This window comes from Amphibalanus amphitrite, unplaced genomic scaffold (assembly GCF_019059575.1).
Source record: "Amphibalanus amphitrite isolate SeventyFive unplaced genomic scaffold, NRLGWU_Aamphi_draft 000756F_arrow, whole genome shotgun sequence".
In the NCBI taxonomy this organism is placed as follows: Eukaryota; Metazoa; Arthropoda; class Thecostraca; order Balanomorpha; family Balanidae; genus Amphibalanus; species Amphibalanus amphitrite.
The window spans coordinates 290,062-316,984 of NW_024882250.1; the positions used below are offsets into that span (position 1 = coordinate 290,062).

Consider the following 26,923-nt stretch of genomic DNA (forward strand, 5'->3'; position numbering starts at 1 on the left):
CGCTTGAGCGCGCGCTTTCTAATACCGTCGCCAGATGGCAGTAGCAGTAACGCCTGAAGTTATACTGTGCCGCAATACAAGATACTGCCGCCGACGCTTGAGCGCGCGCTTTCTAACACCGTCGCCAGATGGCAGCAGCAGTAACGCCTGAAGTTATACTGTGCCGCAATACAAGATACTGCCGCCGACGCTTGAGCGCGCGCTTTCTAACACCGTCGCCAGATGGCAGCAGCAGTAACGCCTGAAGTTATACTGTGCCGCAATACAAGATACTGCCGCCGACGCTTGAGCGCGCGCTTTCTAATACCGTCGCCAGATGGCAGCAGCAGTAACGCCTGAAGTTATACTGTGCCGCAATACAAGATACTGCCGCCGACGCTTGAGCGCGCGCTTTCTAACACCGTCGCCAGATGGCAGCAGCAGTAACGCCTGAAGTTATACTGTGCCGCAATACAAGATACTGCCGCCGACGCTTGAGCGCGCGCTTTCTAATACCGTCGCCAGATGGCAGCAGCAGTAACGCCTGAAGTTATACTGTGCCGCAATACAAGATACTGCCGCCGACGCTTGAGCGCGCGCTTTCTAATACCGTCGCCAGATGGCAGTAGCAGTAACGCCTGAAGTTATACTGTGCCGCAATACAAGATACTGCCGCCGACGCTTGAGCGCGCGCTTTCTAACACCGTCGCCAGATGGCAGCAGCAGTAACGCCTGAAGTTATACTGTGCCGCAATACAAGATACTGCCGCCGACGCTTGAGCGCGCGCTTTCTAATACCGTCGCCAGATGGCAGCAGCAGTAACGCCTGAAGTTATACTGTGCCGCAATACAAGATACTGCCGCCGACGCTTGAGCGCGCGCTTTCTAATACCGTCGCCAGATGGCAGTAGCAGTAACGCCTGAAGTTATACTGTGCCGCAATACAAGATACTGCCGCCGACGCTTGAGCGCGCGCTTTCTAACACCGTCGCCAGATGGCAGCAGCAGTAACGCCTGAAGTTATACTGTGCCGCAATACAAGATACTGCCGCCGACGCTTGAGCGCGCGCTTTCTAACACCGTCGCCAGATGGCAGCAGCAGTAACGCCTGAAGTTATACTGTGCCGCAATACAAGATACTGCCGCCGACGCTTGAGCGCGCGCTTTCTAATACCGTCGCCAGATGGCAGCAGCAGTAACGCCTGAAGTTATACTGTGCCGCAATACAAGATACTGCCGCCGACGCTTGAGCGCGCGCTTTCTAACACCGTCGCCAGATGGCAGCAGCAGTAACGCCTGAAGTTATACTGTGCCGCAATACAAGATACTGCCGCCGACGCTTGAGCGCGCGCTTTCTAATACCGTCGCCAGATGGCAGCAGCAGTAACGCCTGAAGTTATACTGTGCCGCAATACAAGATACTGCCGCCGACGCTTGAGCGCGCGCTTTCTAATACCGTCGCCAGATGGTAGTAGCAGTAACGCCTGAAGTTATACTGTGCCGCAATACAAGATACTGCCGCCGACGCTTGAGCGCGCGCTTTCTAACACCGTCGCCAGATGGCAGCAGCAGTAACGCCTGAAGTTATACTGTGCCGCAATACAAGATACTGCCGCCGACGCTTGAGCGCGCGCTTTCTAACACCGTCGCCAGATGGCAGCAGCAGTAACGCCTGAAGTTATACTGTGCCGCAATACAAGATACTGCCGCCGACGCTTGAGCGCGCGCTTTCTAATACCGTCGCCAGATGGCAGCAGCAGTAACGCCTGAAGTTATACTGTGCCGCAATACAAGATACTGCCGCCGACGCTTGAGCGCGCGCTTTCTAACACCGTCGCCAGATGGCAGCAGCAGTAACGCCTGAAGTTATACTGTGCCGCAATACAAGATACTGCCGCCGACGCTTGAGCGCGCGCTTTCTAACACCGTCGCCAGATGGCAGCAGCAGTAACGCCTGAAGTTATACTGTGCCGCAATACAAGATACTGCCGCCGACGCTTGAGCGCGCGCTTTCTAACACCGTCGCCAGATGGCAGCAGCAGTAACGCCTGAAGTTATACTGTGCCGCAATACAAGATACTGCCGCCGACGCTTGAGCGCGCGCTTTCTAATACCGTCGCCAGATGGCAGCAGCAGTAACGCCTGAAGTTATACTGTGCCGCAATACAAGATACTGCCGCCGACGCTTGAGCGCGCGCTTTCTAATACCGTCGCCAGATGGCAGCAGCAGTAACGCCTGAAGTTATACTGTGCCGCAATACAAGATACTGCCGCCGACGCTTGAGCGCGCGCTTTCTAATACCGTCGCCAGATGGCAGCAGCAGTAACGCCTGAAGTTATACTGTGCCGCAATACAAGATACTGCCGCCGACGCTTGAGCGCGCGCTTTCTAATACCGTCGCCAGATGGCAGTAGCAGTAACGCCTGAAGTTATACTGTGCCGCAATACAAGATACTGCCGCCGACGCTTGAGCGCGCGCTTTCTAACACCGTCGCCAGATGGCAGCAGCAGTAACGCCTGAAGTTATACTGTGCCGCAATACAAGATACTGCCGCCGACGCTTGAGCGCGCGCTTTCTAACACCGTCGCCAGATGGCAGCAGCAGTAACGCCTGAAGTTATACTGTGCCGCAATACAAGATACTGCCGCCGACGCTTGAGCGCGCGCTTTCTAATACCGTCGCCAGATGGCAGCAGCAGTAACGCCTGAAGTTATACTGTGCCGCAATACAAGATACTGCCGCCGACGCTTGAGCGCGCGCTTTCTAACACCGTCGCCAGATGGCAGCAGCAGTAACGCCTGAAGTTATACTGTGCCGCAATACAAGATACTGCCGCCGACGCTTGAGCGCGCGCTTTCTAATACCGTCGCCAGATGGCAGCAGCAGTAACGCCTGAAGTTATACTGTGCCGCAATACAAGATACTGCCGCCGACGCTTGAGCGCGCGCTTTCTAATACCGTCGCCAGATGGTAGTAGCAGTAACGCCTGAAGTTATACTGTGCCGCAATACAAGATACTGCCGCCGACGCTTGAGCGCGCGCTTTCTAACACCGTCGCCAGATGGCAGCAGCAGTAACGCCTGAAGTTATACTGTGCCGCAATACAAGATACTGCCGCCGACGCTTGAGCGCGCGCTTTCTAACACCGTCGCCAGATGGCAGCAGCAGTAACGCCTGAAGTTATACTGTGCCGCAATACAAGATACTGCCGCCGACGCTTGAGCGCGCGCTTTCTAATACCGTCGCCAGATGGCAGCAGCAGTAACGCCTGAAGTTATACTGTGCCGCAATACAAGATACTGCCGCCGACGCTTGAGCGCGCGCTTTCTAATACCGTCGCCAGATGGCAGCAGCAGTAACGCCTGAAGTTATACTGTGCCGCAATACAAGATACTGCCGCCGACGCTTGAGCGCGCGCTTTCTAATACCGTCGCCAGATGGCAGCAGCAGTAACGCCTGAAGTTATACTGTGCCGCAATACAAGATACTGCCGCCGACGCTTGAGCGCGCGCTTTCTAATACCGTCGCCAGATGGCAGCAGCAGTAACGCCTGAAGTTATACTGTGCCGCAATACAAGATACTGCCGCCGACGCTTGAGCGCGCGCTTTCTAATACCGTCGCCAGATGGCAGCAGCAGTAACGCCTGAAGTTATACTGTGCCGCAATACAAGATACTGCCGCCGACGCTTGAGCGCGCGCTTTCTAATACCGTCGCCAGATGGCAGCAGCAGTAACGCCTGAAGTTATACTGTGCCGCAATACAAGATACTGCCGCCGACGCTTGAGCGCGCGCTTTCTAATACCGTCGCCAGATGGCAGTAGCAGTAACGCCTGAAGTTATACTGTGCCGCAATACAAGATACTGCCGCCGACGCTTGAGCGCGCGCTTTCTAACACCGTCGCCAGATGGCAGCAGCAGTAACGCCTGAAGTTATACTGTGCCGCAATACAAGATACTGCCGCCGACGCTTGAGCGCGCGCTTTCTAACACCGTCGCCAGATGGCAGCAGCAGTAACGCCTGAAGTTATACTGTGCCGCAATACAAGATACTGCCGCCGACGCTTGAGCGCGCGCTTTCTAACACCGTCGCCAGATGGCAGCAGCAGTAACGCCTGAAGTTATACTGTGCCGCAATACAAGATACTGCCGCCGACGCTTGAGCGCGCGCTTTCTAACACCGTCGCCAGATGGCAGCAGCAGTAACGCCTGAAGTTATACTGTGCCGCAATACAAGATACTGCCGCCGACGCTTGAGCGCGCGCTTTCTAATACCGTCGCCAGATGGCAGCAGCAGTAACGCCTGAAGTTATACTGTGCCGCAATACAAGATACTGCCGCCGACGCTTGAGCGCGCGCTTTCTAATACCGTCGCCAGATGGCAGCAGCAGTAACGCCTGAAGTTATACTGTGCCGCAATACAAGATACTGCCGCCGACGCTTGAGCGCGCGCTTTCTAATACCGTCGCCAGATGGCAGCAGCAGTAACGCCTGAAGTTATACTGTGCCGCAATACAAGATACTGCCGCCGACGCTTGAGCGCGCGCTTTCTAATACCGTCGCCAGATGGCAGTAGCAGTAACGCCTGAAGTTATACTGTGCCGCAATACAAGATACTGCCGCCGACGCTTGAGCGCGCGCTTTCTAACACCGTCGCCAGATGGCAGCAGCAGTAACGCCTGAAGTTATACTGTGCCGCAATACAAGATACTGCCGCCGACGCTTGAGCGCGCGCTTTCTAACACCGTCGCCAGATGGCAGCAGCAGTAACGCCTGAAGTTATACTGTGCCGCAATACAAGATACTGCCGCCGACGCTTGAGCGCGCGCTTTCTAACACCGTCGCCAGATGGCAGCAGCAGTAACGCCTGAAGTTATACTGTGCCGCAATACAAGATACTGCCGCCGACGCTTGAGCGCGCGCTTTCTAATACCGTCGCCAGATGGCAGCAGCAGTAACGCCTGAAGTTATACTGTGCCGCAATACAAGATACTGCCGCCGACGCTTGAGCGCGCGCTTTCTAACACCGTCGCCAGATGGCAGCAGCAGTAACGCCTGAAGTTATACTGTGCCGCAATACAAGATACTGCCGCCGACGCTTGAGCGCGCGCTTTCTAACACCGTCGCCAGATGGCAGCAGCAGTAACGCCTGAAGTTATACTGTGCCGCAATACAAGATACTGCCGCCGACGCTTGAGCGCGCGCTTTCTAACACCGTCGCCAGATGGCAGCAGCAGTAACGCCTGAAGTTATACTGTGCCGCAATACAAGATACTGCCGCCGACGCTTGAGCGCGCGCTTTCTAATACCGTCGCCAGATGGCAGCAGCAGTAACGCCTGAAGTTATACTGTGCCGCAATACAAGATACTGCCGCCGACGCTTGAGCGCGCGCTTTCTAACACCGTCGCCAGATGGCAGCAGCAGTAACGCCTGAAGTTATACTGTGCCGCAATACAAGATACTGCCGCCGACGCTTGAGCGCGCGCTTTCTTATACCGTCGCCAGATGGCAGCAGCAGTAACGCCTGAAGTTATACTGTGCCGCATTACAGCAAACCGGCAACGCTCGGCGACGCGAGATGGGACTGGATTTCTGTATCAATCGACAGATTCTGACCGTTTTGCCGAGGTTGCAACTGATGTATGAATGTAAATCTGGGTTTGGTTACAATTTTAGCCCTCTATTCCTGAGTTTAAGTTCGCCAAATAGCGGTTGAGTTACCGGCCTATTCCCATTGTGTGTTCCGGCCAATAACGACTAGAAAAAACAACATTGCGTGATTATATTGTTAGAATTAGGTGCTAAGCTTGTCTTGGCGTGCTGCGTCAAAAGTAATTTGTAATTTGTATCTGTTTAATGTATGATTGCTGACCCTCCCCCCCCCCCCCGTGCCGTCAGATGTGTCAGCCGAGCCGCTGATGGCGCGACTCGGCCTCGCCCAGTGTCGGCCCACGTCATGCTCCTGATGTGCGCGGCCCTGCTCGTGCTCACACCTTCTGTCGGTGAGTAGGGAGGGCCCTTTGGACGCCTGGTATAGGGGGAAGCTCCAATACTCTCACCGCAGAGTAAGCACACTCAATAAGAAAGAAATATGCTCTCAGGAAATCGACCGACAAACAAAATGTGCTTATATGTATACTTGGATTTTTCAATTAATCCCTCTACCCTGTGCGTTTTGAAAAGCACTTTGATGACCTTGGCGACACTAACATCACAAAAAAGGTCCTTAGGTACATTTTTGACGGATTACGCCTCTGACTGACTCTAGCTACAAAGCATCTCCATTTTCAATACGCTATATTAAATACCACGCGACAAAGGTCTCACCCAGCAATAGCATACCCTGCATAAGTAGTTGCCTTCTCGGAGAATTTCTGACTCCGTTTCTAATTAGGTAAATCCCGCGCCGGTCTCAGTGGCCTGATAAATGGTGGCGGCTTTGGGCCACTAGCATCTGTAAATGGGCCATCAGTTCTCGGCATCGATCGCCCAGATTATGGGCGCTGGTGTGAGAGTCTAGTCTGCGCCTCACGGCCTCAAAACTCGGCCACACGGAACCTGAACTTTATAATATAAGGCTACTCCAGTAAGTAAGCTGCCGTTTAAAACAAAACCCAACAGTGCTCTGCGTTCTGACGCAACCTTGGTGACATCTGTCCATATAGGAAGACAGGAAATCCAGACTTAAAGCTCACAACCATCCAACTGGGGATTATTTCTAAACTTATAGCCGTCCGCGGCGACCTTTGAAAGAAGATTATCTATCATTATCCACAGCGTTACATTCCGCAAAAAGACAATCTTCAAATGGAAACATCCCAGTTGGCACCATTGTGTTCTTTTCTTTGCACTTACTGTTCTGCCTTCGATTAACGCAGCAAATGGTAGGAGCTTATCGGTATGAGTTATTTGACATATCATTATTTGGAACATATATTAAAGATTGCGTTAGTTATGAATTCACACAGGTGACCTTACTGCAAATGCAGTCACCACGGCTAGCTATTTACTCGTGCTGGGGCTTATTGCCTTAGCTATATGTCTCATTACATAGCAGCAAGCGTCTGTGAAATTCCGTACAGCAGCAGGCATAATGTACCAGGTCCGTGTGCCGGGAACCTGTCCAATTAGGCGCTAATTCGACAGTGGGGAAACAAGGCTACGTAGGAGCACACAAATACACCAGCACAAGGCCCATATCACGCCCAGTGCCTGGCCCAAGGGGTGGATAAATCATTTGTACGGTCTCCTCTGCTCTGAATGCGGCTTTAACAGCTTGAAATTAGGTCACTGCGTTTTAACCCTCGCCGGCCGAGGGGAGGGGGGTGTCGTCCCCCCCCCCCCATAGGGTTTTTTTCGCGATAGCTCCGAACAAGCCGGCGATAGAGAGCTGAAACTTGGCATACCTGACCTTTGATTCAAGCCGGATCTTTTGACCCCAACCGCATTTTCGGGTCAGGTCAGGTCACTGACCTATGACTCAAGCACACAGAATCGTGATTTCATACACTCCTTGCAAGATTCGATGCGTCACTTTTGCAATGTTGACTTTGCGTGACGTTAGGGTCATATTAGTTTTTCGTTAATAACTGCCGATCAAATTGAGTTAGCGAGTCGGGAAAGCCACCAATGGACTCAGGAAGACTTGCCGAATCGAATGATATGCGACATGACCTCCTTCGACCAATTTCGTGACATGGGGCGCTGACCTGACCGTGACCCGAGGTCATCACCCTAAGTTGACCTCAACCAAACAAAAAGTAGGTGTATCATTCGACGCGCCTGAGCGAGGCGAACACGATGCTGCCAAAATCGCGGCTCTGCGGCCGTTTTTGCGAAGTTATTTACCAAAAACGGAACCGTACCTTTGGGCACTTGACCTGACCTCACAGGTCACCGGTTGACCTAGGACCTTAAAATTGGGTACCATCTCTGCGTCTTGTAACGGCGTACACGCTCGTTTTTTCCGCGACGCGCTAGCTCCACCAGGGGCGAAATGGCGAGGGGGTCGTACGCGCCCCCCCCCCCCCGGCCGGCGCGTATGTAGAAAACCAATAGGTCCGGCGAGGGTGAAATAACACATTGCAAGCTCAGACAATATGCGGTGTCAGTATTACTGCTGAGAGATAAACTGCTTAAAATGAAACACAGTGATCTTATTTACTCGCAATATTTTTCAACATTTGTCATCTCGTCCATCGTTCTGTAATAAAAAGTCGAGCAGTGGTCTACTTCTGTGCTAAACATTTACCAGGGGAAATTGATCGACCGCGGCATAACGAAATTGCACTAAACATCCGCCCGACACCGTGTGCCAGGGCTAGTCATATACCGTTCCCGACCTCCCCGTGTACCGTTTCAGGCCTGGAGGTGCCAACTGGACGTCACGTGACCGCCCTGGTGGGGTCGAACGTTATACTCGAGTGTCCGCTCAACTTTCCCAACGACGAGCACGTGCCCTACGTCATCGAGTGGAAGAAACAGGTGAGCTGACACCGTCTGGTCGGCGGGGACCAGACAGAGCGCTCCGTCTGTGTCTGTCAATGCGCCCGGCGTCTCCTCATAACTTGGCAACAACTGAACTTCTAAAAACTTTTAAAAACTTCTGAAGTGGGATGATGACACGAAACCATAGATTAGATTCTATTGTTCCTGTTCATGAGATATCGATCACATTCCCAACATGAGGATCTCTGATTATTAACATCTCAGCCGCTGTCAAAGGTAGTGGCAAAAGGTCATTTGGGTCTCGGGCGACAAGTTGGCTACAGTTTTTCGTCAAAAAAAGATATATCAGGGCTGGAAGCTTAACATGTTAAAACATTATAGGTGTATGGCGTATGCACCTATGTATAAACTGTGTACATTTCATCCAAACAAGTAACAACATATAGCCGTCATTTTGTTAACGGTAGAGAACGGTAGAGACTTTCTCCTTTCAAGTGTTGTGAAGTGTTGCACTTTCATGGCTAGTATTTGTGAAACATTGGCGTCTTTAACTGTGGCCGGTTTCATTGTGCCGCCTCGAGTGGGCCACTTTGCCGGCCGTGGAGCCCGCCTCGGGCGACGTCCTCCGAGTGTCGGGCCCTCTCCAGTCGAGAGATACGCTCCGCCGAGAGCCTCTTCAGACGCCGCAACCGGCCTGAAAGGGCCGGCTGGACGCCGCAGAGGGGCGAGTCTCTCCAGGCGCCGCCACTGGCCAGAAAGGGCCGACTGAACGCCAGCTGGGGCACCGAAGGGCAGACGGAGGGCCGGCAGAGGGCGGTTAGGGCAGACGGAAGGCTGGCAGAGGGCGGTTAGGGCAGACGGAATGCTGGCAGAGGGCTGGATCGGGACTTCTGAGAGTCAACGCAGGATCGGCTCAGTCGCGTAATGCAAACTGAGAGGTGACTAAGCGCTAGCAGCACTAGCAGTTAGAGCCTAGAGGTATACTAAGAGATGTCAAAGGAATGTCCTGTAGCCTTGAACGAGTGCAGCCGAGCGAGAGCCGACTGAGAGGGCTGTTTCGGCTGGAAGGGACGGACAGAGCTGAGCTGAGCCGACCGGGCAGCGCCACCCCGGTCAGCTGGTAATCACTGAGGATCGGCCTAGTTGAAAGAAGCTGATTGAGAGCCGCGGAGCCGACTGTGTCCGATTCAGAGCTGGATCGGGGGCTGGGACCCGGCGGGATAGCCGCCACGGCCATTTTGTAAAAAGTTCACAGCTGAGTGCAGATGATCACTTCTTTCCTCTTTGATCTCTTCTCTCTCATAACTTGGAGGGTGAGGGCGTAAGGCTCGCTCTCCCATCGCTCCATGGAGCCGTAATTCCTCCTTCTTTCGCGGACTAGTTCCCCGAAGAGACAAATAACATCACACTCTTGGCTCAGTCTCCAGCGCAGTCTGCAGTCGATCTCTGGGTATTCTGCCCATTCAGCCCATCATGGAGCTGAAATCTCCGCTACGGCTCTGACGCCCCATACAGAGAGTCGGTCCGACGGCTCGTCGGCCGGGCGGCGCGGCGCCGCCGGTCGCCCGGCCGCGTCCTGTGTCGAGCTGCAGCCGGGTATTTATTGTCGCCATCCTCCGGGCGCGGATATTCTCGGGCCCATCGTCTCGTGGCACGGCCGGCGATGGACGACGCCGGCTGCGAGCGCCAGATTGGAATGTACCGCCAGCATGGATCACTGCTGCTAGGCAAATGGCCTGTTCAAGGCTGCAGCTAAATCCTGACCCGCCAATGGGGGAATCTGAGAGCCGTGACAATGGACATGCTAGTATAGAATGGAGAGGAACGCTGAAATGGTGAAAGATTCGTAATTCCTGTAGGTACGGGGACCCGCAGTTGCTACTGTACATGAACCCCAACTCTAGCCGTCTGTTCTGTCCAGTAACAACCGATAACATTTATATCGACTGCCGGTCCCTGTACGTACAAAAGCAGCTGAGGTTTTCTGTGCGTGCCCTCTGACAGCTTATCGTTGTTCCCTGTGAGGGTGCTGGGACAATTTACTCAGGGTCGCTGTACAGTAGCAAGTAGCAACTGCAGAGGGCGGGAGGGAGGGAGGGAGAGGGAGAAGGAGATGGAGAGGGAGGGAGAGGGAGAGGGAGAGGGAGAGACAAAGGGGGATGAAGGGCATGCGTTTCTTGGTTAACTCCAATGAAGAATAGGTACCTAATTTAGACATTTCGCTTTTTATTGCCGCAGAAAATGTGAAAATGAGACGAGTACGAGTATTTCAAAGATTTTGTTTTGAATTGTTTGAAATGGGTTATGAATGCAAAGACAAATGGGATGCCGTTCCTTCCAAGTTTCTTCGATGTCAAAAGGTTTGCTCTCAAATCACTCGCGTTTTCGATTTGCTTGTACCAATGTGTGTGAGGTTAGGTAAGTCAGAAACTCTTCTAGAAATATGGACCTTTATCTTCGTTTTTAGACTTTAGCAGGATCTGTATGCAACCATCTGTAGAACGATAATCAAAGCCAAGGTTCGTGAAAAAATGACATAATTTCTGAGTGTGCGCAATAATAAAGCTCTTGACGCCGTGCGACAAATAAAAATTTAGCGCCAAATTCTAAACACCAGTAAAACGCCTTTTGGGCGAAGAACGAGCGAGCGAGATAGTGAGCCCTGCACGTGCAGAAGGGCGAGAGGGTACTTCCAACGGGCTTGTGCAAAGCACCCTTCTAACCGGTCGCTAACGGTGTGCCAAATTTGAACGCCATCGGCCCAGCCGTTCCTGAGATCTGGAAGCGGCATTGTGCACGTGCGCACGTGCAAACGGGGTCCAAAATGACTTTTGCACGGCACCCTACTAACCGGTCCCCAACCGTGTACCAAATTTGAGCGCAATCGGCCCAGCCGTTCTCGAGATCTGGAAACGCCCCCTGCACGTGCGCACGTGCAGTAGCACCCTAACCGCAACACATGGAAATGCATTGCCTGGTGGGTGCCTACCTGTATGCCAAGTTTCAGCGAAATCGCCCCAGTAATTACCGAGTTACTGAAATGGGAACAAATTTGGCACCTCTTATTGTTGTATTTTGCACGTGCACTGGAGGTGACCCACATGCATCGAGAGTATCCTATTTTGGGTAGAAGGGATGCTGCTACCCTACAAAAATTACCGCAAGTCAATCGCCCAAGCGGCTGCTGAGATATGAGCCTCTCAAAATCACTACTTTTGCAAAACAGCTTGAACACCCTTGACTTTTCACGTGGCACGTGCCACGACGGTCACTGAGATGTATCAAAAGTAGTCAATTACGGGGTAGAAGGGATGGGGCTACCCAACAAAAAAGACCGCAGGCCAATCGGTCCAGCGGTTGCTGAGATATAAGCCTCTCAAAAGCGTTACAGGCCGGGCCGGGCCGGGCCGGGCCGGGCCGGGCCGGGCCGCTCATACTGAGATTTTTCCGTTATATTGAAAAGACTCACTTCGCTCGCTGCGCTCGCTCGCTCGTAATTATTTTCAAAGCTAAGAACCCGGACATAGCACATACTTTTTACGACTATAGATGAAGATGCAATCTTAAAATAGGCTGTACAAATTTGTGGCTGTACCTAAAAAGCACTTCGTTCAGAGCCTCTTGAATATTTTTTGTGAGAGCCATAGAGATAAAGATGCATCAACGTCACACAAAGCTGAAGAAATGTTCTGCATAATTTTTACATTATTCAGCTCTGTCATATCAAGTCAAATTTATCTAGAAACGGTTTGGACGTTTATTCTGAAAAATCCCAGGTTTGCGTTCAGATTTTACAGCCATCCATTTAAAGCCTTCCGTCATTGGCATTAAGCAGAGGAGGCGAATCTGGCGCGATGTCCGCCAGTTGGGGCGAAACTGTCGCGCCGCCATTATGCCGCCACGTCCGGGCCCATTGAGCGCCGGCCGGCCGGGGCGCCCGCCGCCCGCTGATGGCCAGTTAATCCCCCCGGTGACGTCAGTCAGGCGGCTGTGACGTCATCGGGGGGTCGGCCGAGAGCCGGCGTCCCGCGGGCCAGATCGGTGGCCGGCCGTGAGCGACGGTGTGCGAGCGGCCAGCTGCGCTCTGCCGCCTTATGGCCCATCAAAGGGTTCACTGGAAATAGGCTGCTCGATAGAGCACGGAACAGCGCCTAAATAAGTGATGACCTAGCCGGGAAACTGCGGGAACGGTCATGTGCTCTTACGGACCAATAAAGGAGCGGGCTGAATTGTCCCTTGAATTTGTTAAAGTAAATGGCATTGCCCACATTACCACTGACACGACTTCCTTTAAACTCAGCCACAGTTGAGAAAGGTGAGCTTGAGCAACTTATTAAGGTAACTTGGAGCTTTTTACCTTAAAACGGATCTCTAAGAGGAATCTACGGCAAAATTATTAACAATATCAACCTACCAGACAATGCATAGAAGACGGTATTGCTATTGAGGAAGTAGCTACATAGCACATCACATGTCTTCCTTACCACAAGCCACCCCATCTGAACACAACTGTGGCTCTCGCCGTATAATGCCTGTCATCCTGAACACCCGCAGTGAAATGACTGGTCTATGTGAAACAGTTGCAATGAGCCCAGCATGAGGCCTTGCGTAACACACTCTGACAGTCCCACGAGACAAACCATATCACAGTAAAAATCGTATCACAGTAAAAATATAAAAATCGTTAGCACGCCCGTACCACTTTTTCAGGGCATCCCGTCCCAAGTGGAAACTTTGTTTGCCAAATCGACTAGAACAGCGGTAGGTATCTCTGATGATAAAGGTTGCATCCAAATGCTTTGCAATCCCAGGGGCGAAAATGTTCGAAACAGTGCATCATAACTTTTCTATGATGTTCGCTGAGCTGCACGTCGTCAGCTCGACTGTGACGGGAGAGGCGTCACAATTCAGACGGCGCCGTCCGCGCGGCCCGTCCCAGGAGGGGCCGCCGAGCCGGGCCGATGGCCGCGCCCGATTTGAAGAGTTGCGGCCACTCGGAAAGTTGGCCTACTAGTGTCTGGCCTTATTCATGGCGCTGTTGGGGCGCCTGTCACTCGGCCCGGAAGCGCGCCGGCCGGCTCTAAATTACTTCTGCTGGACGCTGACTCTGCGATGGGCTGGCTGCACATTAGCCGGATCGGCTCCTCTCGGGAACAGAGTTGGAAACTGAGCGGCGGAAGCAGCCGCCGTTCGGGTCCGGGCCGACTAACCGGGCCGGGGATTGGCCCGATCACTCAGTGAAACGGCGGCCGTCCCAGCCGGCCGCAGAATCACCCCCTCCAATCAGCTGGCCGGCTGGAAATGAAATATACGAATACCAATGAACCGCCAGGAAGGAATACCAAGCGCGGCTCATTCAGTCCAACGGACGGAAACCTCAATTGAAAACGGATTGTTCCGAGGAATTAATAACAATAATTGCTCAGCCACTGTTTGCTGGAAATCGACAAAGATACCGTAAATAATTAAAATGGGTCAATTCCCGATTAATTTCATTCCTTATAGTTTCCTCGTATTCAGTCAGTAATGAAGACTGAAGGCAAGGCTATGTAACTGAAGATCAGCAAGTCATATTTGAACACAACCAGTAAATAATTTACAATGCGGGTAACTAATTTCTTTACTTTTTGTTGACAAGATTTTGACATTTAGTCCCCTTCTCCGTTGGGTCTACCCAACCCCTCTGACGGCTCTCTGTCCTGCCCACAGCACCTGCGCTCTCCACTGTACATTTGGTATGACGGGTACCCGCCACACGTAGCCGACAGCTACCGGGGCCGGGTGAGCCGCGTCAGTGTCCGCTCCAGGGAGCACGGCCTGGCCTCGCTGAACGTTACCAACGTGACGGAGCCGGACGGCGGCTGGTACGAGTGTATCGTGCACTTCCTCAACCAGTCGCCGGCCGTGCTGGGCAACGCCACCTGGGTCCACCTGGACGTGCACGGTGAGAGGGGGAGGGGAAGAGAGGGAGGAGAGGGAGAGGGAGAGGGAGAGGGAGAGGGAGAGGGAGAGGGAGAGGGAGAGGGAGAGGGAGAGACAAAGGGGGATGATGGGCATGCGTGTCTTGGTTAACTCCAATGAAGAATAGGTACCTAATTTAGACATTTCGCTTTTTATTGCCGCAGAAAATGTGAAAATGACGGCTTCGCAGAAGTGTGGTACTGACGTGGCCGTGCAGTTGCAGGGTTTAGTAATTTTCTTGGGTCAAGAAGTTTTAGAACTAAAAATCCCAATAAGATTTTACTTGTACATATTAACCACGTCACAGAGATTTCGCTGAATAAAGCGTAAACGTTACTGTTTTATAACGATTTATGTAGGTATGTCGAATAGGGTAAGCCGGTTGCGGAAAAGCACACTTTCCAAACATGAACTTGTGATCCCAGGCTGAATATGCAAATTTATGGAAGCTCCGTCGGCGTATGATTTGCATCACCGCTCTCCATCGCCGCGAAAGCAGGCGCGCCCGCCGATAGCCCGTGGCAGAGCTATCCGGCACAGCATCCTCTCAGGCGTACGAGGCCCCTGCCATCTAGCGGCGGAAGCGAGAAACTGGTGCGGTAGCGTGGCCGGAGCACGCAGACAGCAACACAAATGCGTCGAATCGCTCTGTTCCGACCCTTATTTGTTCGTGTGTCACTGACTGACTCAACGTTAGCATTTTATGTGTACCGCATTCGAAAGCTAGCTCAGCATTCCCGAACGCAGCGTAGTGAAGTTGCTGACACGATGGCTAAGAGATTCACCTGGATACACCTTCCCCGTTTCTCGACTGCTATGGCTTGGCTGGGCTTTTGCAAGTCATGTAAACGCTGATGATTTTTTTCAATACAGCAACAATGAAAAGTTAAAAATAGCAATCTAGTAAAAGGCCGACAATGTCTCCTGTCACCTGGATTATCGACGTTCGGGGTGCGGGCTGCACTGTAAGTGACTTCCGCTGACCCGAACCGCTGCACAAACCATAACTGACGGACGGGCGGACGGACGGACAGTCGGTTTGACCATGAAAGCGGTACGTGTGATGGATCGACTGTCAATTGATCGACCGGCTCAGTGCGGTCGACTGCGAACGACCGCGGCCATTGACCAAACGACCTGCCGTCAGCGCGCCGGCTGACTGATGGTCCACGGCCAGATACCAGCGGTCTGAGACTGGCATCAGCTGGGAGTAATCCACACTCAAACAGCATTTTCCTATGGCCAGGCCGTTTGTGACGGTTGATTCTGTGGCAGTGTTTTTGTGGCGGTCTAGTCCAAACCGCGCCACTGGGACAGAGTCCTGACACACTGACAGACCGTCAGACTGACAAACGGACCGACAGGCTGACAGACTGACAAACAGGCTGACGGTGGTCCCGGGCCTGTTTTTCAGCCGCGCCCCGACTGGTGCGGACCCCGGCCAGAGACGTGTTTGTCAACATCGGCGACTCGCTGACGTTGACCTGTCAGGCGCGGGGCACGCCGCAGCCCGTCATCAGCTGGCTCAAGGTCAGTCACACCAAATCCTCAATGTAATGAACTGTGTCCGCATTATATGTATGTCAATCAACTTGGGTGTGTCTGAATACCTGTTAATTAGCGTCAAACGATTCTTGGGTTTGTGCAATTTGTTACTACCACAGATCGTGAATATAGGATAGTTTCCAGGCAAAATATATTTTACTGATGACCTGGTATGTCTTACCGATTATAGCAATCATCATCATCATCATCATCAATTGTATTACGTCTAGAGACAAGACAAGCATGGGCAAGACAAGCAATACAACGTGCAACTAAAATGATGCGTCACCATGTTTTACAGGAGGGTAAGCCGGTGAGAAAGTCGGACACCATCAGCCTGGAGCGGGCCGGCTCGGAGCTCCGGATGACCAAAATAGCCGCAGAAGATATCGGAGACTATGCCTGCGTGGCGGCCAACGCCGTCGGAGACGTGCAGTGGAAGTCCAAAATTATCATGGCAGGTACGACGAGCTCACCACACTGGATATATGCGCGGCTGATTAAATGGCGCAGTTGTGCCGTGAGCGAGACATGAGCTATTCATTAGTCATGGTACGATCGTTTGGGAAATAATGTTGGAATGGAAAGCCGTGCTGCGTAGTAGATGATATCTCAGGGGACGTTTAAACCGGTAAAATGTCGAAATTTGCTTATCTTTTGATTATTTTCTGGCGTTGTCGTTTCATGCATACACTTCGCCCAAATTGTTATTTATGTACCAGGCAATATTTGTCACAGAATCTATCTGTAGGCATTGGCCAGCCGGTACCGGTGTAACTGGCCTATAACCCTTCCTCCTCCTCTCCGGCCGCAGGCGGCGCGGAGATCGAGAAGGGTCCCAGTAACGACACAAAGCTGGCCGGCGAGCAGGCGGTGCTGCAGTGTCGCACGCGCGCCCGGCCCGACAACGTCACCGTGCATTGGCTACGGGATGGCGTGGACGTGACGCGGCTGGCTGAGCTGCGCGGGCGACTCAAACTGGCAGACAACGGGTCACTGGTGCTGGCCGCCCTGCAGCCCGATGACCACGGCCGCTACACGTGTCAGGCGTCCAACGGGATCGGCACGGCGCAGCGCGCCTCCGCCTACCTCACCGTCCACTGTGAGTGAGATTCCCTATACCTCACCGTCCACTGTGAGTGAGCTACGCCTACCTCACTGTTCACTGTGAGTGAGCGGGGACTGTGAGAGGGGACAGTAAGCTCCTCCACCTCACCGTCCACTGTGAGTGGGACGGGGACTGTGGGTCAGCGGGAACTGTGAGTGAGCTCCCTTACCTACCTCACCGTCCACTGTGAGTGGGGCGGTGACTGAGTGGGGCGGGGGCTGTGAGTGAGAGGGGGCTGTGAGTGAGCGAGAACTGTGAGAGTGAGCGGGAACTGTGGATGAGCTCCGTCTACCTCACTGTCCACTGTGAGTGGGGAGGGAACTGCGAGAGGGGACTGTGAGTGAGCTCCTCCACCTCGCCGTTCACTGTGAGAAAAAAACTCCTTGTGTGGTGAAGGAGCTCCTGTCCACTCTCAGTGATAGATGGGTGGGGCGGTGGGTGGAATTTGAGACGGAACAGGTGACCAGTGTCACTAAGTTGACGTGGAATCCGGAAGAGTGAGTGTCGAGTGCTGCCTGTTCTCTGACAGGTGCCTTGTTATAATATGTGTGTCAGCTGTTAGCATATTTGATATTGATTTGATCAACCACGGGCAGGTGCTGCCAAGAGTTTCGCTTCCGTTTTCGGGCCATTACGCTGAACCATTAAAGTAATGCTAATGCGGAGTTGATTCAGCATATGCAAATTTTAACCCCTTTCATGAAGCGCGTGTTAAGTAGAGTTACCAGTATCTTGAGATCCAACTAAAGCAGCACACTCGTTACATTCCGACAGTCACTCTATCTGGGTAGTTTCATAGGTTTCCGAAAATGTGCACCAACTACCGGGCGTCTGCCCACCTAATCACCTGGGATGGAGCGCAGTTTCCGTTAACGACTCTCAGAGGTCACATTGAAGTAAACTACAGCCGACACAGTGTCAGTTCAGCCGACATTTCATTGGAAGTATCACAGTGAAATATTCAGCAGTCCATCCCAAACGATCGGCCATTCAATGTCGAGGGCATTCTACGCAGCTCTTTCTTCTAGCCGAAACTTTGGTCTGAAGTCTGATCACCGGACCTCTTTCTATCGTGTATCTCACTCTCTGCAGCTCGCTGTGAGCCCGGATGTCGCTTTGAGCACGAAAGCCGAAATGCTTTCTAAACACTGAATCCCCGGAAACGCGGAGTGAAATATAAGTGCGGAGGTTACTTTGAGTTCAGAGTTGGCCCTATTCTCACAGTCTGTTGCGAGTCTGTAGCTCGCTGTGAACTCGAAATCAGAGTTTCTCTGAGCTCAGAGATCTGTCTGAGTTCTGAGCTCACTGTAATCCCAATAAAGTATCTCCTACAGCCTGGCGGCTGACGCGCCTGTCCGGACATCGGACACTGCATTTGGCGGCGCTAATGATTAGGCACCAGCGGCGGCAGTGGCCGGGAAATTCATTAGGGATTGTCACAGCACTGGCTGCGGCGTCAATTCCATCGCCCCGGTAAAAGCATTGAACGTGATTCATTGCGTGGCTGAACGGTAAGAGGTGTGTAAGAACCGACACATCACATCTAACCGTGTTGATTGTAGAAAATCTCTTCGGGTATTATGCGGTTGGCTGCGGCATCACATCACAATAATCGGCCTGCATTGATGAATGCGTCTAAAAGCTGATGGAACCCATTGCCGAATGCCGAATTGTCCGCACGAATCATCTTCTCATTTCTAATGAATCATTTTGCCGGAGTGCCTCAGTCATTCAAAGTTATTAGGTACGCCAAAAACACATTGGTTATCCAGCCACTCTTTTGCTGAAGGGTCGTACACCATGTTCAAATAGCATGCGAGATGGCTGGGTTTTAATTTGTGGAATGCAGTTGAACGGAAGAACAAAAATGAAACCCCTTCAACCACCTATTCCTGTTTTTAAGCAAATTTTCCTTCGCCGGTGGTTGGGGAAAACAATGTAAGAATAGGTACTAATTGGTTTCAGGCATCCCACAATATATAAACGTCCCATCGGTCCAGTCCATCTGAAGTAATGTCCCGCCGTTTTCAGTCCCGGCAGACGTGCCGTACACCCCCGCGGTGCAGCACCTGACGGCCGTACCGTACTGTTTTCAGTCCCGGCAGACGTGCCGTACACGCCCGCGGTGCAGCACCTGACGGCCGTACCGTACTGTTTTCAGTCCCGGCAGACGTGCCGTACACGCCGGCGGTGCAGCACCTGACGGCCGGCTCTCCGGGCGTCATCCGGTGCCACATCCGCTCCAGTCCGCCGTTCCAGTTCGTCACCTGGTACCACAACCGGCGCAGCCTCGAGCCCAAACACACCCCCGGCGTCAGCGTGCTCAAAAACGGGTCGCTGCTCATCGAAAAGGTGAGTAGGATAACTCGCTCGAGTGAGTTTCCCTGTGACGGCCGACGGGCCCGACAGGCGACAATGCGAGCGAATGGCATGGCGGAAGCGAGTTAGATGACAGGAATTTGTTTTGAAAGTAGTGAAACACAGATAAGAAAAAAAATAAGGAGCTCGCTTTGCATGTGTAGGTGCAAACCGAAATGTGTTGTGCCAAAATTGGCAAAATATGACACGCATTTATAATCAAGACGAATTGATACCATCTTCTCCGCATCCAGTCACTTTTGCAGTGCGTTCTCTGACCATTCCCGCTGCGTGCTCTGACCGCTGCTGACCGGTACCGACAGGTGACCACCGACCACCGGGGCACGTACCGGTGTCAGCCGTACAACCTGCACGGCACGGGCGGCGACTCGGGCGAGATGCGGGTCGAGGTGCGGGAGCGGCCCCGGTTCCTGGTCCGGCCCAGGAACCTGTACCAGCGCCGACTGCAGGACACCGTACAGATGCCCTGCGTGGTGGAAGGCACGCCCGCGCCAGAGGTCACGTGGAGGCGGGTCAGTGCAGAGGGGAGCGTCAGTGGAGGGGTGGGGGCACGCCCACTCCCACGCCAAACTTTCAAAGCGAAAGTGTATAAAATGAAATGTATGGATAGGCACAAGCATTATGCTGATTCGTTCATCCATAAAAACATGCCAGTTTCAGTAAAGCGCAAACTTGGAAGCTGGTTATTGGTCCCGGTAAAGTTTCCTCAAACTCCAATTCCCCAATGCCCTAACGCTGATTAGAGATTTGGCTTTCCTCTGTTCGATTTGCATATTTAATTTTGACCGCCAGACATGTTCCGTATCTAAGTCGAGATTGTGGGAGTGCATAGTCGTCTGCTGCGGAAATAATTCATCAGTTACTTCGCCAAACAATGCATACATATTTGGGTGAGGAACATAGACTTTGTTTGAAAAGGACTTCTGAAAAGGACTTCGATCAATGGCACTGCAATAAATTGAATGATTGCTATGTCCGACGCGATGAAGTCACCGAGCTATTTTCTCTCCCTCAGCACGACAACCAGAGCCTGCCGTCGGACCGGATCAGCCTCTCACAGGGAAACATCACCATCCGGCTGCTGCAGAAGTCAGACTTTGGCTACTACGAGTGTGTGGCGCGGAACAGCGCGGCCACCATCGTCACCTCCACACAGGTCGGGCCGCGGCCAGGGGAACTCGGGTCGGTCCGGGGCGAGTGGGGTTAGGGTCGGACCGGGGCGAGGGGGGTTAGGGTCGGACCGGGGCGAGGGGGGTTAGGGTCGGTCTGCGGCGAGGGAACACCACAGGCCAACCCAGCGACCTGTTTTGCTATGACACAGGGAAAGACTCCGGAAACATTTCTTCTCGTTAGAGCAATTTCTCGCTGCAGGTTGGTTGCGTTGGACAATGAAGGTTCCTTGCTGCCTTCATAACAGCAATTATTTTACCATGTAAAAAGTGTTTTGAGACTGCCTGTAACCAAACGTCACTGCACATCTTTCCTGGCTGTATGAGTGACGTATGACTGGCTGTATGACGATAGTCTCATCCAGTATACGTGCATGTGTCAGCCGTTCTCAGTTGGTGACGCGTGGTGACCTCTGTCGGCAGCTGGTGACGGAGGGCGCCACCAGCCAGGCGCCGCACAACATCAGCACCAACGTGTCCAGCTCGGCCATCACGGTCCGCTGGCTGCCCGGGTACAGCGGCGAGCGGCTCTTCGACCAGCGCCACTCAGTCTGGTCAGTGACGGCCCAGGGCGGAGTGCGGTGTACGCTGGATAATGGGTCAGAGGAGAGAGGAAGCCCATAAAAGACTCAAAGAACAAATGGGCTATTGATCAGAACTGTTTACTTAGAGAACCAGCCAGACTATCGAGCAGTCAGCTCCTGCCAGTCCGAAAATCAAGTAGAAAAATTAGCCTGTGAAGAGGGAACAAAGATAATCGCACCCCACAGTAGGCAGATGGGAGGGCCCGTACTAATTATTTTGTCCCCAACGATGCATCGATACGTCCAAATCTATATCATTTTCTTCACCTCGGTACCTTTTTTTCTCCAACTCTTCACCCCGTACTGTCTGTCCGACCCCCCAGGTACCGCGAAGAGGGCGCCAGCAACTGGAACACATACGAAATCAAGGCGGGTGACGACGTGACCGACCAGGTGACCATCTACCACCTGCCGTCCGGCACCGTCTACGAGCTCATGGTGGCCGCCAAAAACGAGCTCGGCGACAGCCTCTTCTCCGAGCAGGTCTCCGTCCGAACGCTGAGTACGTGGATGAGGGGACTGGGAGGGGATCACGGCCTCCAAGGGCGGAAGGGACTGAGACGTGGTGCGTTGTGTTAGGACGTTGCTAAGTGCAAGATAAGAGCGGAGCGGGGTATGTTGTTGAGTGAGTGCAAAAAAAGAATGGGCTGGGTAATAGATATGCCAGATCGACGAACTCGGGCCGCTTGTTCGGTCAATTATATATATGTAATGTCCCACTTCAGCGCTTTATGCGTACGTAATACGTATACTCTGTTGTATGACCCCTCGTGTCTGTCCGCCAGCCACGGACGAGATGGCCGGAGTGGACGCCGGCGCCGACACGGCCGCATCCAGGAAGGAGGCGCTCGACGGAGACGGTAACTGTTCACTGTTCCTTTCCATCTTTTTATCTTTTTGCTTCGATGCTGATTCTCACATTGCACCCTCTGTTTTCAGAGATGACAAGCTGTGACAGCATGTCGATCATCTCTCCGGTTATTTTTCATGTTGGGATGCCTTTTCATAACTCATTTCGAAGGCAAAATTTACTTTTAAATTTGCTGCGCTTACTTGCTAAATTATTAGTCCACGCTCAGACGCCTTCAGACACCATGCTCCTTCTGAGACGCTCCCCTGCCACTGCCCCGCCTTACCTGACCCTCCCTCCCTCTGTCAGATAGTCCTTTTGCACGGTCTGACCTGACTTCCCCCTTATCTGACAGGCCCCCTGCCCGGAGCGCCGGTGGACCTCAACGTCACCGAGTCTCACGGCGGCGGGTTTCTGGTCTCCTGGAAACCCCCCGTGGAGAGCACACACGTGCCGGTACTCCACTATGAAGTCCATATGAAGGTAGCGGACGGCAAATGGACCAACCAGGGAGACCGGAAAATCACCAAAACTAAATACATAGGTGAGGAACTGAGAGGCGGCGAGGGTCTGGTGTGAAGGCTGTAAAGCTATGGCGTGAACGTTTCCAAAGCAAAGCAATGCTTCCTCTCCTCCGATTGTTACGCAGGCCTTTGTCGCCTCCCCTGGTTCTACTGACTGACATCTCGTCTCCTGCTCTTCTGATCCCCCCCCCCCGGCCCCCCTCCGCAGTGAGGCAGCTGCACGGCGGCCGCAAGTACTACTTCAAAGTGCTGGCGTTCTCGGCGGCGGGCAGTACTGCTAGCGAGGAGCTCATGTACGAGGTGCCCGAGCACGTGCAGCAGAAGGCCATCACTGCCGCGCTGGTCGGCGGTCTGCTGCTGCTCATCGTCTCCATCATCCTCTCCATCTGCACCGTGAAAATATGCAACAAACGAAAACGGCGACAGCAGGAGAAAGGTGGGAGAGGAAGAGGAAAAGGAACAAGCTGGGAAGGAGGGGGAAAAAATGACGCATTTTTATGTGTATACCCTTCTCGAATCGCTTAAGAATCCAACATTAGCTTCGGTTAACATTTATTACACTGAATTTAAACGCGCAGACCGAGCGCCCTCCTCTGACTATCGGCAACACAGACCGTTTGTGACGCCTACCCCCCCCCCCCCCCCTCTCCGTCAGAGTACAACATGGTAGCGTGTCGTGTCACCGAGAGCCACAGCGTGGTCAACAGTCCGGCTCCGGTGCCCAGGTCAGTGGGGAGCCGCGGCAGGGAGGCGTCCTCCGGATCGGGTGGCACGCCCGGATATATACAGTGTATCAAAGACCGTCTGATTCGACATTTTAGACTACAGGAAAACAGCTGTCCTGTGTCATCTCTATGACGTGCGCATTCGGAGACACTTGGGTTGAAGTGAGTTTGTTTAGGTAAACGTTTAACCATTATCTCAATTTGCTGAGGAGCTAGGTCCGGTACAATCAGGCCAAGGTCTGTGTGAGTTGATCCATATTCCATATCTATCCATACGTCTGCTTTATTTCAGAGCGCTGGAGCGACGTGGAACCATTTCGCTGGATCATTACTGAAGACAACTGCCAAATGTGTACGTGAATTTCCGGAATGCAGATTGCTGCAAATTCATCTATCGTTTTTATCAACTTATCCTACACAATCGGCAACGTTTTTATCGAAAAATGACCGTTGTAGAAAGCGCCATACGAGCAGTGGCGCGGGAACTTCTTCCAAGCTGGGGGGGGGGGAGGGCTGAACCATAATAGAGATCAACCTAGGGTACCCCGAAATCTAGTTTTCTCACCATTTTTAGGCCACTTATTTTTCAGACCTTGGCCTTTTCAACGAAAAAAAAGGAAAATATTGAGGTATTCCAAAATGAGGTATTCCGTCTCAGCTGAGTGAAGAAACTACCGTTTTGGCGACTTGGAATAAAGGTTTTAATCTGCCAAATGAGTTGCCGAGCCAGTGAAAGAGGTGGATTTTTCACTTAGGGGAGAGTGGGGCAAAGCGGCCACCCTAACGCTTCTCATGATGCCAACGCTTGATTTTTAAACTTGGAAAGATTCTTTCTATACCAATGTGATCCCTATTAAGTTGCCTTTTATTTCAACTGCGTTTTATTTCCAAAGGCGTTCACATATGGAAGATATGGACAAAACTTTAAACCTATGCATATTGGCCACTTTGCCCCATACCCTGGGGCAAAGCGGCCACCGGCGTCTTCTCAAGTCCCGATATGAGAAACAAAATAGCTGCCTCGTGTACGACTAGGGTATTTGATGGTGACAAGGTTAAGCGAGGATGGATGTTTACTTTATCATCTTCCGCCTGTAGGTAAACAAAGAAAGGATTTTCATGAAAAAAAAACATTTAATTGCATTAATTGGTAACTCATGCAACTGAAAAGTGGCCAAGATGAATGCATGACGACACATTTGAATATAAATAATGTTTTTTATCCAGATGCAAACAACTTATTGCCAATTGGGGGGTGGCCACTTTGCCCCGGCCACTTTGCCCCGCGCATACCGTCAGAGACAAAAATATTCCAGCTTAGCTATTAGTGGGGTAAAAAGCATTAAAATTGGTAGAATACATGTACGATAACCATGCAATGCATGGACAAGAACGCTTATAAAAATTCCAAACGGTTATGGAATAACATAACATTTAAAAATTGTAAACATAGTTGGTAACCTGGCAAGAAATGCTTTTCCGTGTTTCACAGAACAATGGTGATGGGCCTGAAACCCCGGTCTGGCTCATTCGAACGACCGTGAACAGAAGTATAATTGGAAACCATAAATTTGAACTGACGCCAGCTATGAAGGGCTAAAACGATGGGTGGCCGCTTTGCCCCGGGTGGCCGCTTTGCCCCACTCTCCCCTACATGCTTTCTTCCTTTGTGACCCACAACCCCTAATTTGGGGAGGACAAGCTGCCCAACGGTTCCTGGCCTCATGAAAAGTACTGGGGCACCGCTCCCACGGCCGCAGAGTTGTGGGGGCAAGCTTCCCCCACGGCCCCCTCCCCCGGTTCCCGCGCCTATGCATGAATCTATGAAATTATGTCGGTAGATTTCCGATTTCGATTCCTCCAGCTGGGGGAGGGGGCTCAAATAGGTACATTACAGCCCCCCCCGCTCCCAGCCGAAAAGTTGGAGGGACTCAGCCCCCGCTAGCCCCCCTCCCCCGGGTTCCCGCGCCACTGCATACGAGTGAAGTGTGTTTGAATACGCGACAAGCACGCTGCCGACTAATTCCCACTGCTTTTCTGTTTCTGTCCACAGCATTCCTACAGTTCCATGAGGAGAGGTGCCCAGTCAGCCTCGGTGGATCAAGTGCGAATTAGTGGACTCAAATTCCATTGACAGTGGCGGCCCCACCGCGGCCTGGCCCTGACAATCGACAGGGAGGACTCCCAGGACGACCTGACTCCGTGTCACACGGTCCGTATTCCTCTTTGTGGGCCTGCTCCGCTGGGAGAGTGACGGCTATCGGTTGGCGGTCGGCCTGCATTCGGAGACTTCGTGTCAAACTGGGGTGATTGGTGAGATCTCCAGTGTTAAATGGCGGTCGTGTGAGATTTCCACTGCTCACTCGGTGAAGGTTCCAGTGTCATAAAGACTAATATGATCGCTGAGGCGATCGGTGACTGTCCGTACGACGCCGTACGTACGGAGTACGGGGCACGGGGTACGGCGCTGACGTCAGCGCGGCTCATAGGGTCAGACGGCCAACGGTACACGCTTCTGGTGCGGAACTTTGACAGACGCACAAAATAGTATGCTGCTTTCAGAGAGTGAGTGCGAATTATGCTGAAGTGAATGACTTGAGCGAGAGGTGCGAAATATTACGAGGTGTGATCCTTCGCGGCAGGTGCGCTGTGTTTTGTTATTAAAGAGAGGAGAGGTTATGTTGTTTGTGGCTATATGCACGTTAAATATGAGCTGTTATACATAAACAACGCATGTTACAATGATGCTTGGTCTCAAAGATCGAAAATGTTGACGTAGGGCTGCTGGTTGCATTTCAGCAACGCTAGTGAGCGCGTTTTAGGACATGGCGAGCTCTTTCACTTAGTGAGAAATGTTGCTGCAAGTGATCTACGAGTACCTACTTCTGGTGTGTGTGAGGGCTCCGCGGCCACGTCTCCTATTGGCCACACGATGGCAGCGCTAAGCATTAGATACCTTCTGTGAAGCTGAAAACTACAAGGCATCATGTGCGTTGTCCAATAAAACTGTTTACGGTGAATCTGCCAAGACTAATTACTAAACGTTTTGCCACACGATTATTAATGTCGATGTAATAATGAATGACTATGACATCGTGGTTCGAGGTGTGGAAATAACAGCGCTTCTCAAACTGAGGAATCGGGTTGCTGAAAATCCGTGGGATGACCATTTGAGAGGTCGGTAATTGAATCGACCATCATACCGGCTGAGGGGAATAAAGCGGTGGTCTCCCTAAGCGTAAGAAAATAATTTGTGTGATTGGCTTGTTTGGGGCATTTGCGCGCACTTAGATTAGCATGCACACCTAGAAATATAGCACATGTACGAAAAACATGACAGGTAAAGCAAAATAGCGTACATTTCGCATTGTGCAAAACCATACGAAGGAGGAAAACAACCTAACAAATTTTCTTTCGCGGCAGGAGCATCGCTAGCTACAAGAAGGTATCGGCATCGATCTCACATCTACCCTTTGCGGTCACATGACACATGATACAGGTAGGAGTGCTCTCCGACCATCCATCCTTGGATACGATCTGACCTTATCAGGTATAATGTCGAAGGCTTCACGAAGAAGAGCAATGTTTTACAGGATCCGCGTGTCAGTGTTATTACACTTGCATCAATATCCTGAAACAATAAAATATT

General features: G+C 52.3%; 1 protein-coding gene across 1 annotated transcript; it reads left to right on the forward strand.

Moving 5' to 3' along the window:
• The first annotated feature begins 5,937 nt into the window (after positions 1–5,937).
• Positions 5,938–26,463, forward strand: LOC122365661 (protein turtle-like). Its single transcript, XM_043337069.1, has 17 exons — positions 5,938–5,983; positions 8,344–8,465; positions 14,139–14,373; positions 15,805–15,920; positions 16,237–16,396; positions 16,750–17,037; positions 19,205–19,395; positions 19,725–19,934; positions 20,438–20,578; positions 21,015–21,145; positions 21,499–21,677; positions 21,961–22,035; positions 22,381–22,569; positions 22,758–22,985; positions 23,205–23,274; positions 23,567–23,626; positions 25,328–26,463. The coding sequence occupies exons 1-16, from the start codon at positions 5,938–5,940 to the stop codon at positions 23,607–23,609; spliced, it is 2,424 nt and encodes an 807-aa protein (XP_043193004.1). The 3' UTR covers positions 23,610–23,626; positions 25,328–26,463.
• Positions 26,464–26,923: the final 460 nt, after the last annotated feature.

Excerpts from the sequence above, each read along its gene's own strand:
- LOC122365661 (XM_043337069.1), top strand. The coding sequence starts at position 5,938 with ATGCTCCTGATGTGCGCGGCCCTGCTCGTGCTCACACCTTCTGTCG. Across the intron at positions 14,374-15,804 it reads GGTCCACCTGGACGTGCACG|CCGCGCCCCGACTGGTGCGG; the intron begins GTGAGAGGGGGA and ends CCTGTTTTTCAG. Across the intron at positions 19,935-20,437 it reads CAGAGGTCACGTGGAGGCGG|CACGACAACCAGAGCCTGCC; the intron begins GTCAGTGCAGAG and ends TCTCTCCCTCAG.